Source organism: Grampus griseus (assembly GCF_964374135.1).
Source record: "Grampus griseus genome assembly, chromosome: 6".
Lineage (NCBI taxonomy): Eukaryota > Metazoa > Chordata > Mammalia > Artiodactyla > Delphinidae > Grampus > Grampus griseus.
The window spans coordinates 67,285,460-67,299,767 of record NC_139000.1 but is presented as its reverse complement, the minus strand read 5'-3'; the positions used below and the strand labels follow the sequence as shown (position 1 = coordinate 67,299,767).

General features: G+C 42.4%; 1 protein-coding gene across 2 annotated transcripts in view; it reads right to left on the bottom strand.

Annotated features, from left to right (window-relative positions):
- The window catches only part of ADAMTSL1 (ADAMTS like 1), a 468,923-nt gene that overhangs the window by 189,818 nt on the left and 264,797 nt on the right, over positions 1–14,308 (bottom strand). For both annotated transcript variants that reach the window (XM_082657540.1, XM_082657541.1), the window contains one exon: positions 6,149–6,359. In XM_082657540.1, coding sequence (XP_082513666.1) covers positions 6,149–6,359 — 211 coding nt within the window. The remainder of the gene's footprint in view (positions 1–6,148; positions 6,360–14,308) is intronic.

Genomic DNA, 14,308 nt, shown 5'->3' with positions numbered 1-14,308 from the left:
CATGTCCTTTTAAGCCACGAGTGTGTGGTAATTTGTTATAGCGGCAAGAGGAAACATACACAGATTAACTACCCTGGATAATGCAACAAATACTGAGTTTTATGTAAACTGCTGATTTTTGAGCTGATATCAGAGTTCCTCACAATTTAACAGTTTAGAGCAAATTGTAAAGAGGTTTTGGGAATGCTGCACTGCAGAGTGGAAAAAAGAATGGATTTTGACTCATACAGATCCCTTTTCCATTTACTGGCTATGTGAGCCGGGACAAACACAGCCTCTCTGAGCCTTGTTTCCTCAAAGGATTGCCGTAGGGATTAAAAGATAAACTGAAGAGCAGGAGAATGAACTCTACTAAATGAAGTCTGAATTCATGCTAACCTCACAGTGCTTTAGTTTTCTCATCTGTAAACTGAGGATCAGAGTAGTAACCATCACATCAAGGATAGTGAGGATTAAATATGTTAAAAATAAAAGTGAATTTCCTATAGTTACAAAACAAAAGTGAGTCACAGATAAGGACAACAAACTTACGGTTCCCAGGGCATAAGGAGAGGGGAGAGGATAAATTGGGAGATTGGGACTGACATATACACACTACTATATATGAAATAGACAGTTAATAAGAACTGGCTGTATAGCACAGGGAACTCTACTCAATACTCTGTAATGGCCTATATGGAAAAAGAATCTAAAAATAAAAGAGAGTGGATATATGTATAACTGAGTCACTTTGCTGTACACCTGAAACTAATACAACATTGTAAATCAACTATACTCCAATAAAATTTTTTAAAAAGTGAGTTAATAAGTATAATTGGAACCCTGCTATAGATATGAGCATATGTCCAACCTTAACTCCCTCCTTTGTGATCTCTTTAAAAATGATTTTAATCTACTTTTAGATTAGCATTAAAAATATCCTTTCTGGGCTTCCCTGGTGGCGCAGTGGTTAAGAATCTGTCTGCCAATGCAGGAGACACAGGTTCGAGCCCTGGTCCGGGAAGATCCCACATGCTGCGGAGCAGCTAAGCCCATGCGCCACAACTGCTGAGCCTGTGCTCTAGAGCCCGCGAGCCACAACTACTGAGCCCACGTGCTACAACTACTGAAGCCCGCGCACCTAGAGCTCGTGCTCCGCAACAAGAGAAGCCACTGCAGTGAGAAGCCCATGCACCGCAACGAAGAGTAGCCCTTGCTCACCGCAACTAGAGAAAGCCCGCGCGCAGCAGCGAAGACCCAATGCAGCCAAAAATAAATAAATAAAATAAATTTATTTAAAAAAATCCTTTCTATTTCAAATACAGCAGTGTGTATAATAACCTAAATGGGAAAAGAACTTGAAAAAGAGTAGGTACATATGTATATATAACTGAATCACTTTGCTGTACACCTGAAACTGACACAACATTGTTAATCAACTATACTCCAATATAAAATAAAAATTTAAAAAAAGTTCCTAGAACTGCACTGGATACATACTCTTTTTAGAATAAGAAGAAGCTCCTGAAATGTATCAAGTGCTCCATAAATGAACAGGCACACTTGCCATGGACCTTTTCAGCACCATTCTCTATGCTTTACACACCTGCATGGGTGTGGTGGGTTCTCACTGAGACTGGGTTACTGCTGTTACTGGCCTGACGGTCTAACTCAGGAGTCATGGGAAAGCAGCAAGTAAGGTGGTATGTGACTGTTAAATGAACAGCACTGACCGTGAACGCCATGTGGCTGCAGAGCAGGAGGGTAGTAGAGGAGTCCTGGTGGGAGAGGTGGGACTCCTGCCGGCTTTGACAGGCAGAGGGGAGGGGAACTGCGGGTGGGCAGGGAGAAGCGTGGGCAGAAGGAATGCACAAGCAGGGATGGGAGAACCACAGTTAAGAGATGGGCAGGGGCAGACGTTCAGAGGGATGAAGGCCTGACTAAGCCATTGGGCTTTATTATATGGCAATGGAGAGTCACTGAAAAAAATCCTAGCAGAAGACTCTCATGATCAAGGTGTCTCAGACTGACGTATGCATCTGTAACAGTGGTTCTCAATCATGGTGCTGTAACACACCAGTTGTGAAAATGATCTCTCGTGAGGTGTATAAAAAGTAATATAATGGATGGATCTAGAGATTATCATATTAAATGGAGGACTTCAGACAGAGAAAGACAAATATCATGTGATATCAGTTATATGTGGCATCTAAAAAAGTGGTGCAAATGAACTTATTTACACAACAGAAATAGACTAACAGACATAGAAAACAAACTTACGGTTACTGAAGGGGATGGCAAGGTGGCGGGGGGAGATAAATTAGGAGTTTGAGATTAGCAGATACACACTACTGTATATAAAACAGGATAAACAACAAGGACCTACTGTATAGCACAGAGAACTATATTCAATGTCTTGTAATAACCTATAATGGAAAAGAATCTGAAAAAATATATATAAAACTGAATTGCTTGGGCTTCCCTGGTGGCGCAGTGGTTGACAGTCCACCTGCTGATGCAGGGGACACGGGTTTGTGCCCCAGTCTGGGAAGATCCCACATGCCACGGAGCGCCTAGGCCCGTGAGCCATGGCCGCTGAGCCTATGTGTCCGGAGCCTGTGCTCCACAACGGGAGAGGCCACAACAGTGAGAGGCCCACGTACCGCAAAAAAACAAAACAAAACAAAACAAAACTGAATTGCTTTGCTGTACACCAGAAAGTAAGGCTACATTGAAAATTAACCATACTTCAATAAAACATTTAAAAAAGTAATATACAGCCAACACCAAAGATGATGATGATGATGAAGAGGAGGAGGAGGATGTGTGTATATTTAATAAATTAGACAGGATTCAGGAGACCTAATGCACTAAGTATGTGTTTCAGAAGCCAATCAAAAAAACTCAACAAGCTATTATAGCTAAAATGCTAAAGATAAATATTAAGTGAGTCCTTCCCACAAGACCAAAGATGAAAACCAAGGGATGCAGTAGTGAGTAAGAGGTGAAATAAAGATGGCCCCCTAAACATCAAAGTTAGAATTAGAAATTAGATCTGTGTTTCATTTCTGCATAATTGTTTCTAAACTAAAACGTTAACATAAATCTTTGGACTCCATACTTGTCTCCTCAGACCTATAAAATGTGTAAATCTTGGCTACTTGTTACTTGTCAGGCAAATGCTCTACAAAGGACAAAGGAGGTTGCGTGCTTAGCTGGTAAATGACAATTTACATAATTTATGGTTTTTTTCCCCAGAAAGCAAAGCATAGGTAATACGCATGAGGTCAGTGGTAGCCCAATATTCAAAAAGCAAGGAGGGGGAGTTTCTCTCCTCAGGCAGGCCATGGCCATCAGGTTGTTATCTGTCTTCCTTTAAATGAAGCATTTGATCCACCCTCTTCTTTTCTTTCATATGAAAAAAGACCATAAACTGGCTATTGAAGGATTAGAGACCTCAGCACTATCTCCTGGTACATGCAGGCAGCTAAATGGAAAAGACCATGTAAGTGCACTGCAGGTCCCCTCTCCCAGCAAGGACTGCCAAGGGACCAGAGGGCTGACCAGGCAAATGCATGGTCAACGGCTGATGTCTTAACTAAGTGGTGTCCTAGGACAACAGCCAATTAGCTTGGAGACGCTTAAATTACTCCTGACTTATTCCATAAGCATAAACAATGACTTCCTCTCTCCTAATAAGTGGTCAGTAATAGCTGATTTTGCCTAAAAAACTTAACTAAAGAAGTAGGATTCTAGGAAATAATATAAGAAGAATAGTCTATTGTTTCCTCTAGGTTCAGAGCGATTCCTAAAAGTGACCAAGGATTCCTATGCACCAAATGTTTCAAAGGGATTTTTCTCTGGAAGATAGAATCCCTGGTGGCTTTCACTTTCCATGTTCTTTATTTCTTATTATGTTTGAATATTTCTCACAATTATTATGCACTGGGTATGAAAAAGATCTTTATGCATTGGGTATGAAAAAGATCTTTTTAAAGGTCCTAATAAAGTATAGTCAGTGGTTCACTGGCTAAACTTCAAAGAGTTTTTACTATTACTTTCCTGATCTGAAAAATGGACTTAAATCCAACTCATCTTAAAGTCTTCTCCCTAATGGAAGGAAATAGAAGAAGTTTTCAAAATAAATTCATGTCTTAACAGGCCCAAGGGCGATGGAAAGTGGAAGAGTAATTGACTCTTTAGAAATCAACTGTTTCAAACAGGGCCACTGGGCATGGGGTGGCAGTGTTGGCAACAGACCGGAAAAGGTCATGTATATGGATGTGCTGGTCACTCACTGCCATTATTCAGCAGCATGTGTGGCTATTGAAAGAGGATGGTGTTTCACTGACTTTCACGGTCAATATTATTACCTACAACTATGAAACAAACCTATCAGGAGGATATAAAGTAAAAAACTTCAGGGCTTGTGGCAGTACTATTGACCTATTCATTCATTTTGTTATTCAATAAACATTTTACCCAGAACTTATTAGGTGCTTAATGGCAACACAAACTAATAATACAGGGACTCAGTTTCAACAGTAGAGGTTGATTGGGCTGACCTCTTCCTTTCTTAGTGTTATCATGGGTTAGTGGTGCAGTATGAAGCTGATGTATAGTTAAAGGTAAAAGTATAAATGCACCAGAAATCAGGAGACCTGGGTTCTGGACCAGGCTCTATGACCTTGGGCAAAACCATATCTAGGACACAGTTATATCATCTGTAACTAAAATGAAGACAATAAAATCTACTTTTCACTGGACTATAGTGAGGATTAACTTCAATTAGGTGTGTCACAACATATATTTCTTAACAGAACATGGTACATAGATGTTCAAAATATATAACATTCTCTTGACTTGCATAAACCATCACACAGTAGCATGGACTTTACGAACCTAGCCATATAGTACATTTAAGCTCAAAAAGGATATATATAGAGTCAATGTCTGTTTCTAGATGCTCTATACGTTAGTGTGTTGCTCACTCATTACTGTTTGATTCTTTCAGCACTTTGCTAAATCACAGCCCCAAGAAGGGGAAGGAAGAAGGAAGGGGCTCTGCTCACTGGCTGTGAAGAAGCAGAGAGGGACGCATGGAAATGGCAGCTCTTCGTCTCGGCACCAAGGCTGTCTTCCTCTCTCCTTCTCAGTTGGATGACCACATGATTTATCATTCTAACTGGGACACTTCTGAGAGTGAAAAACTGTTTCAGTAAAAGGAGGATGTAAGTCCCCCTCACCTTTCAGGCTTACTTTTTGTGACTTTTGTTGTCACTTTCAAACTACGTCTGATATTCTAATAGGGAGGCAATTGTACAATAAGATTTTATCCAAGTAATCAATCTAAAATCCTGTATTTTTTAAAGGCATGCAAAAAGGTTACTTAACTAAAGTTTGATAAATATATATTAATTTTAGAGAGGATTTGAGGATAAAATAATTGTATTATTATTATTATAATATATGCTTGAGAATGGGGTCAGCAAACTGTTCTGTAAAGGGGCAGAGTAAATGTTTTAGGTTTTGTGGGCCATATGGTCTCCGTCACAACCAAGTGGTTCTGCCCTTATAATGCAGGAACGTCACAAAAAACACATAACAGAGTGGGTGTGGCTGTCTTCCAATAAAAGTTTATTTACAATAATTGGTTGTGAACTGGATTTGGCTTTGGGCAACAGTTTGCCAACCCCTGCTTTAAACAATAGTTCCCCATGGATCAGGAAAATTTTAAAAGTCTGTAATTAACTCGACTTCTAACGTTCTATTTTGCTAAGGAATTATGTTTAAAAAAAAAAAAAGAAAAGCCATTGCCTGGTATCTTTCTCTCTTTGAATTTTAAATAGCAAAAGCTAGAAAAAGCACACATTCAGAAAATGTAGCTTTATGGTAATTTACCCACCACACAGTCCTTATTAAAAAAAATTTTTCCTTAGCTCAGTGAAAACTTTGTCATGAATGTCACTGGAGGCGGTACAGTAGAAAGAGCTTGGTAATTGTAATGAAAAGATCTGGATTTGAATAAGGTTGGGGGAGTACTAAGCAAGGAGGGATGAGCAGATCTTGAACAGTCCTTTAATGACACAACACTCTCACAGGGCACTTTCCCTGTCCCGAATCACTGCTGCAAACACAAACTCCAATACTGGGTAACCCCAGAACTCACCGGCTGCCACTGCGCAGGGTACCAGGCTGGGGGGCAGTTGAAGCGGTTACAAGCTTGCACCGTGTTGGGCTTGGGCTGGTGACACAGCTCATCAGCCAGGATTACTGTTTCATTCATCTCTCTGGAAAGTAGGTGGGAGCAGGAGACATCTCTGGTCTGCAGGCCAACCCCACAGGTGAGACTACATGGACTCCACTTGCCAATTTCCCACCTGGGAAGAAATCAGAGCCAGAGAGGAAGAGGACACCCTGAGCACTTGTGTAGAGAACAGGTCCCATGACGTCAAATGTTACCTAATGGAGTAAAAACACCTACCTGGGTATTTGGGAAGTTCTAGCACAAGATTGGCTAGGAATTCTATCCCAAACCTAGAACCCATCCTTTCCCTTCATGCTCTAGAATTCATTCAGAGTAAACAAAGTGGGTGATAAAATGGAACCTCCAATTTTTACCCACAAAATCACCAAGAATGGTCACAACCATGTCTCTTTTGATGAAACTTAGAAGCTTCATCAAAATAGGAGGGTATGTTAGATAAGATATAAGTTGAGTGCATAAAGGCGTTGGTTACCACATACTGAATAGCGGGTCTAGAAGAAAGCTTTCTGCTCATCTCTCTAGCCCCCATTCTTAGCAAGACTGAAAAATCTGTGCCTGTTTTTCTTTGGCTTCAAAATGAAAGGTTGCCGGTTCCAACTTCCTTCAAGCTTCCATCATAGCATAGCAACGTCTCGGTCTTATGTATGAAATATCATCACTGCCTGGGACTGGAGAATGTAACAAAAGTGAGAGTTGCTAAATAGATTACTCTTCTCGAGGAGGAATAAGTGGAGAGAACAGCTCATTACCTAGAAGAGGAAGTCAACACACAGATGAGTTAAGGGCATGAATTGGTCATTCCAAATGGCCAAGTCTTGACAAGTACACTTCGAGTGGCCTGTAAAAACAGTCTCACTGCAATTCCCTGTTGATGCAGCCCCCAAAGTGGGCATAATAAAGAAACACCTCAGTTGCTTGGGCTTGGAGTGAGAAATGTTCTTTATGATCAGTTTTAGGAAGTTCTGTTTACAGCGTGAGACACAAAGATTCTACAAACAGGAGTTAGCCAAGAAAAGCATGGCAAATAGATCCTTCAGTAGCTAGGCCTGCCTAGCTTTTGTAGCCAGCCCTGAAAATTGGTTTAAAAGTCTCTGGCTTTAATGTTTCTCATCAGGCTGTAAAACTGAGTGTAGCTTTCTCAATCTTTTCAACTACTCTGATAGGTAATTACCTTTCCAACCCCTATTTCCACAACCTCCTTTCCTACCCTGTATTTAAGCCATATCTGTAGTGAAGTACTGTGTTATCTTGACTCATGCCCCCTGGTTTTCTAGCTCTGTCTTTACTGAAGCTGTTACTCCTAATGTGGAATACTTTTGGTCTTTCCCTTGCCCCTCTAAATTTCTTGCATTTCTATATATCCAAATTTAACCCATATTTAAAGGATTGTATCCACATCTGCTCCAGACACTGAACATTTTCTCAGTTGTATTACATCTGTCAGATGTATTTTGCAGATGTATTTTGTCAGATGTATACATCCCAGATGTATTCCATCTGTCAAGGACCCTACTAGAACATACACCTCTTGAAGGCAAGGTCCGTGTCTGAGTCAGTTTTGTATCTCTCGCAGGGTTCTTCATAGCTAATGTATATGGTTAATGTCTATGGTTAATACTTTTTTTTTTTAGATAGTTAATGTATACATTTACTACTGGATAATTAATGTATATGGTTAATATTTTTTTTAAATAAATGAGCAAATGGAAGGGACCTACCATCATCATGAGCACCTTACACACATTATCTCATTTAATTACTTCCAGAACACTGAGTTGGGCTCTACTGATTTTCCCTATTTTAAAGTTGAAGGAATCTGAAACTCCAAGAGGCTGCTTGCCCAAATACCCATAATTAGTAAGTAGTGAATCCAGGATCAAACTTGGGTGTGTCTGGCTCCAAAGCCTTTGTACCTTCTATTATACAATATCATCTTATCTCCGGAAAATACCTTGAGAACTGTCCTACAAACGTTCATAAAATTTTAAATGAATAAAAGAGGAGAGGCTGGGTTGAATATATTTCTTTTAGATCCTTGTATGAATGTCTATAAACTTATTTTTAGATCCCTAGCTTGGATAAATTCCAAGCTTCAAAATGTTGTGGGCTATTGGTTTTAAAAATATGTCCACACCAATGAGGTAGAACGGATGCTATGTGACTTCCAAGGCTAAATCAGAAAAAGGATGTAGCTTCCACTTGGCTCTCTCTCTTTGATTGCTTACTGTAGGGGAGGGCAGCCACCATGTCATGAGGACCCTGAGACGATCTGGAGGAAAGTCCACATGCAAAGGAACTGGGGCTGCTCACCCACAGTCAGCACCAACGTGCCAATGACATGGGTCCCTGGCCCATGCTACCTTGCAAGCAGTTCTGCTGGACCACGGCTGGCCTTCAGATGATTTCAACCTCATGAGACACCCTGAGCCAGAACTGCCTTTCCAAGTTGCTCCCAGATTTCTCATTCGTTAAACTGTGAGAGGTAATAAATGTTTATTTTTGTTGTGAACTCCTAGGTTTTGGAGAAATTCATTATGCAATAATAGACAACTAATACAAGCATATATTCTCTCCCCAAAACTTGCATATGTTCGTCAAAAGACATATATGAGAAGGTTCAAAGAAGCACTATTCCTAATAGCTCAGCTGGGAAACAACCTAAATGTCCATCAGCAGTTGAACGGATAGATAATTATGATGTATTCATACAAAACTTGACAGAAGCATGAATATAAACTACTACAACAACAAGCAACATGACTGAATCTCACAGACATAAAACTGAGTGAACAAAACCACAACTGCAAAATCCATAGTGTGATTTCATTTACATAAAACTCAAAAACCAAAACTAATCTACAATGTTCGAAGTGAGGGTGGTGGTTACCCTTGGTGGGTAGTAACCAGAAGTAGAGTACAGTGGGGGGAGGGGGAGGGTTTCTGGGATGTGTTATCTTGATCTGGGCGCTGGATCTGCCTTCTCGGTGTGAAAAATCACCAGGCCATATGTGCGGAATTTGTGCACTTTTCTCTATATTTGTCATGCTTCAAAAGAGGATGTTTTCCTCCCTCCCCCCTCCCACTTTCAAGAGAAACACTAAACCGTTGTGGGTGTAAGGTAGAATCCAGCAACTACACCCAATGCTGATGACCTCTCTATGGATGTCTCATAAAGGAGCCGCTTGCACAGCGAGTACTGGCCCAAGGCTGAAACTTGCCCTAATTTAGTCCCTACACCGCTGCTGCCCCTACTCCTGCCCTCACCTCTGGCAGAAATTTAGTCACTGGGATCTTGAAACAGAGGCATCTGGCAGCCATGAGGCCACTTCAATGCTGCCGGAAAAACTCACAAAACAGACATATCTGCTTACTCATGATAAAGGTACATTGCTTTCTCAAGGGAAGGAGGGCAGCAGAAGCTATCTGTGTGTTAAGCACTTTGCTGATTCTGGGTCAAAGTATTTTAATCAATTTAGGCCAAACGAGGGAAAACAGAGAGATGCCCCCGCTGCTGCTCTCCTGCATAGGGGCTTCGATTGTGAGTGCTGGGTCCTGCTGGCTGACGGAGGGACTGTAGGCTGGTGGGACCCAGCCTGCGGGCAGGATTAGCTGTAGCTGGCAGCCTGGGAGACACTGACAGGCCTTCCCTGGGATTCTGCCTTCTCATAAGCCCAGTGCTGAGGAGGACAGGGGCTCTGGACGTCCGAGGGCGAGGGCATCTGTGCTTCTTGCCCCACTTTGTCTGGTTGACTTTAACTCATCTTTTCATCTTCCCTGAAAATGTTACTTCCTCAGGGAGGAAGCCCTCAACTGGGTAAAATGTTCCTCTATGATACGGTTCCACGAATACTCTCCATTTGGAAATTCTCAACACACTTGTTTTTTTCTTTTGTTATATTGTGGTAAGAACACGTACCATGGGATCTACTCTCTTAACAAAATTTTAAGTGTGCAATACAGTATTGTTGTCTCTAGGTACACTGTTGTACAGCAAATCTCTAACACTCATCTTGCTTAACTGAAATTTTATGCCTGTTGATTGTAACTCTCCATTTCCCCCTCTCCTGAGCTCCTGGCAACCACCGTTCCACTCTATGAGTCTATGAATTTGACTATTTTAGATACCTCATGTAAGCGGTATCATGTAGTATCTGTCCTTCTGGGACTGGTTTATTTAACTTAGCATAAAGTCTTTAAGGTTCATCCATATTGTCACACATTGCAAAATTTCCTTCCTTTCTAAGGCTGAATAATATTCCATTGAAAGTATACATCACATCTTTATCTATTCATCTGCCCATGGGCATTTAAGCTGTTTCCACATCTTGGAAACAGCTACTGAGAACAGTGAGTGCTACAATGAATCTGAGAATGCTAGTATCCCTCCAAGGTCCTGATTTCAATTCTTTTGGATAAATATTGAGAAGTGGCATTGCAGGATCGTGTGATAGTTTTATTTTTAATTTTTGGAGGAACCACTATACTGTTTTCCACAGTGGCTGCACCATTTTGTACTTCCCCCAACAGTGTGCAAGGGTTCCAATTTCTCTACATTCTTGCCAACATTTGTTGTCTTTGGTTTCTTGATGATAGCCATCCTGACGGGTCTGAGATGATATCTCATTGTAGCTTTCATTTGCATTTCCCTGATGATTGGTGACACTGAGCATTTTTCGTATACCCGTTGGCCATCTGTATGTCTTCTTTAGAACGCACCTGTAATCTGAGTATCCTGCTCGACTATTACCTTGATGAGAGCATGAGGCTGTGCCTGTTTTGGTTTACCACTCGTTATGGGTTTAATTGTATCCCCCCAAAAGATATGTTGGAGTCCTAACCCCCAGTACCTCAGAATGTGACCTCATTTGGAAGTAGGGTCATGGTGGATGTAATCACTTAAGATGAGGTCATCCTAGAGAAGGGTGGGTCCTTAATCCAATATGACAGGTACCTCATAAGAAGAGAGAGAGACACCCAGGGAGAATGCCATGTCATGACAGAGACAAAGATGACAGGGATGCATGTACAAGCCCAGGAATGTCGAGGATTGCCGGTAAACTCCAGAAGCTAGAAGAGGCAAGGAAGGATTCTCCCTCACACGTTTCAGGGACCATGGCTCTACTGATATCATAATTTTGGAATTGATTTTTGCCTCCAGAACTCTGAGAGAATAAATTTCTGTTGTTTTAAGTCACCCCATTTGTAGTCAATACTTTGTTATGGCAGCCCTAGGAACCCAAACTGCGACCTCAGTGCCTAGCACAGTGCCTGGAACACAGCAGATGCTCAGGAAGGATGAGGGGACTCAAGCTGAGTGGAACCCCAGTGATTCGTCACTTGCCTGGTCAACATCTCAGCTGTGTCCTCTGAACAACCGCCCACCCCAATTTCAAGGTCCCCAAAGCTCTGAACACCACTAGGTTTTCTTCAGTGTGGTGCAAACTATCTGGTAACAAAGCTGGACCTGGATTGACATGATGCCTTGACAGGTCACATCTCACTTGATGTAAATATTTATACATTTTACTGCAGTAATAGTAGCCTGTTGGATTATGGTGTTTTTCCCCCCAGAACTCACTACAGATGTTACACACTTAACGTCTTAGTAATCCTAACATATTTCGAAAATGCCCCAAATTCTGTATTCCAAAACACATCTGCTCCAATGGTTTTGGCTAAAGGCTCTGTGGTTCTGTATATAGAGAAGAGTAAACATGATCACTATGATTTCTTTTAGCTTCTAGGCTTCAGGTGTTGGCTTCATGGTTGGGCTCACGGCCAAAATGTTCGGGAGACTGGTTCCCCCTGACTTCTCTTTCTATACTGTTTTCTTTCTGTTGAACCCTTCTTCTCCACAGTCCTGTTTCTTTCTGCCAAAACCTGCTTGCAGGGAAGGCACTAGGCGTCGGGAGAGCACAGTGATGCCCTGTAGCTTCAGGCTGGACCTTGCCAAGCTCCTGCAATTGACTCCTGTCCAAGGGCAGGCAGGAGACAGGTTACCTCCCACCCCACAAGGCTGGAATTAGGGCTTCCTGCCCTCTGCCCAGCATCATGTGTCCTTGGGTTGGCCTGTCATTATAATTGGATTTTAGATTTTAGGCTTGGTTTCCTGATTTCCCCTTTGTTTTTCTGATGGTGCTGGAGTTCTGCCCAAAGTCTGACTTATTGGAACGTGGTCTTGTCACCCTGCCTGTATCTGGCCAGTTCTTGGCCTTGGGCACGGCAGAGAGACCCTTCGCCGTGAGCCATAAGCCATGATGTGACCACAACATACCCAGCTGACGTCACGTATTATGGCCAATAACAATAATAATACTAACATTGCCAGTGTTTACAGTGAGCCAGGTACTGTGCTAGTTGCTTTAAATGAGTTGCCTCCTTTAATCCTCTCCACAGCCCTGTGAGAGAGGTACTGTGATTATTTGCGTTTTAAACAAGGAGTTGAGGCCTGAAGACGTTAAATGATTAATTAGTCATGGCCTACAATGCCTCCTGCCAGGCCTCACACTGATGTCAACGCCACCTGCATCACATCAAAGTCTCCCATGACTTGGACATGGGGGTGCTGAGAACGGGGCTGCTCCCTGTGACAGAGGCCAGCACTGCGGATTTTAGAAGCCCCAGCTCTGCATTATCCCAGCAGGACTCAGGGCTAAGCTCCCCCAGGATGTGGGACACATATCTGAACTTACGTATTACCTACATCAACTCTATGAAGATGGTATTATCCGTTCTCCCATTTTATGGGGCAATACAACAGAGGCTCTGACCAGACGAGCAACTTGTCCGAACTCACACGGCTAGTAAACAAGGGAATCAGGATTCAAACCCAGGCAGCCAGGCTACGGCTTCTGAGGGCCAGGATGATGAAGACGGCAGTACAAACTAGATCTGAGATGCAAATTTTAGGATCCCCGGTGCTCACAGCTTCAGAAAATGACAAATGGCAAAATGACAGATCTATTCCTCAGTGATAGAAGCAGCCGCCACTGAAGCCGCCCAGGGTCACGAACAGTTGTTTTGCAGTGAAGCAGCAGTGGGACTTGGCAACTGAAGGGCAAAGGCAGAGTGTGGTTCCCCCGCGAGCATGTTTGTTTTTTGGTGAAGGTGGCTGTAAGAGGTAATCTGGGCAATCAAGGACCCACGGTGGTTGCAGCTTCTTAGCCGCTGGTGTTCGTATTAGCTACACAAAAGGAGGACTTTTTGCCTTCCTTTACACAAGGGCTCATTATGTGAACTGCCAAGGGTTTGCTCCCCTACCCTTTCAGAGAGGCCTCCAGCAACTCACTGTTTGTTACTGGTATAAATGCACATAATTTCTAACGGCAGACTCTCCCCACCGCAAGCTATTATCTGAAGAACCTCCTCTTACGCTGGCTTTTGCAGCACAGTAGGGTTTGTTTCTCCACTCCAAATTTTAAAATGCAGTTTTTATTGGGAGGCAAAATACCATTATAAATTTCAGTTATTTGTTAGATGCATTCTTTATACTTGTGTGTAATCCTCCAACTTGACATTTCTGCCCAACATTTCTACCTTGTGATTTTTTTTTAAGGTTCCCCCCAAAATATTTGTTTCCTTTACAATGCCTCTGAGGTCAGGAGGTAGATAGCAATCCGGCAATAATAAATCAGATACCATGGAGCGTGGCCAGCTCTAGAAATCCTAAGGTAGGGCCAAGAGAATCCTCCCTTCACCAGGGACACTATAACCCTGTCCCACTTTAAGCTTCTTGGACTATTATTAGTGGCTCCTCATTTATCTCCACATCTTCCAGTTTCCAATCTATCCACAGCCTGAAGCTTCCAAAACGTCAGTCTAAAATGTGAATCTGCTCACTTGACTTCCTCTGATTATAAACCTCATTGGAGCCCGAGCTGGGCTTTCAGGGGAGGGGGGCCAGGGTGTCCAGGGCTCAGTTTTGGTCCAGTGCACCCAGTGGGGGCAAGGTGGTGCTGCCTGGCTGGAGCTGAACTTTCTAACTGGGTTTTCCTCCTTCCTTCCCTCTTTGGCTTTGTAGGACCGAACTTTAGCCTGAGGCTTGGTGCGGAGTGGTCCACT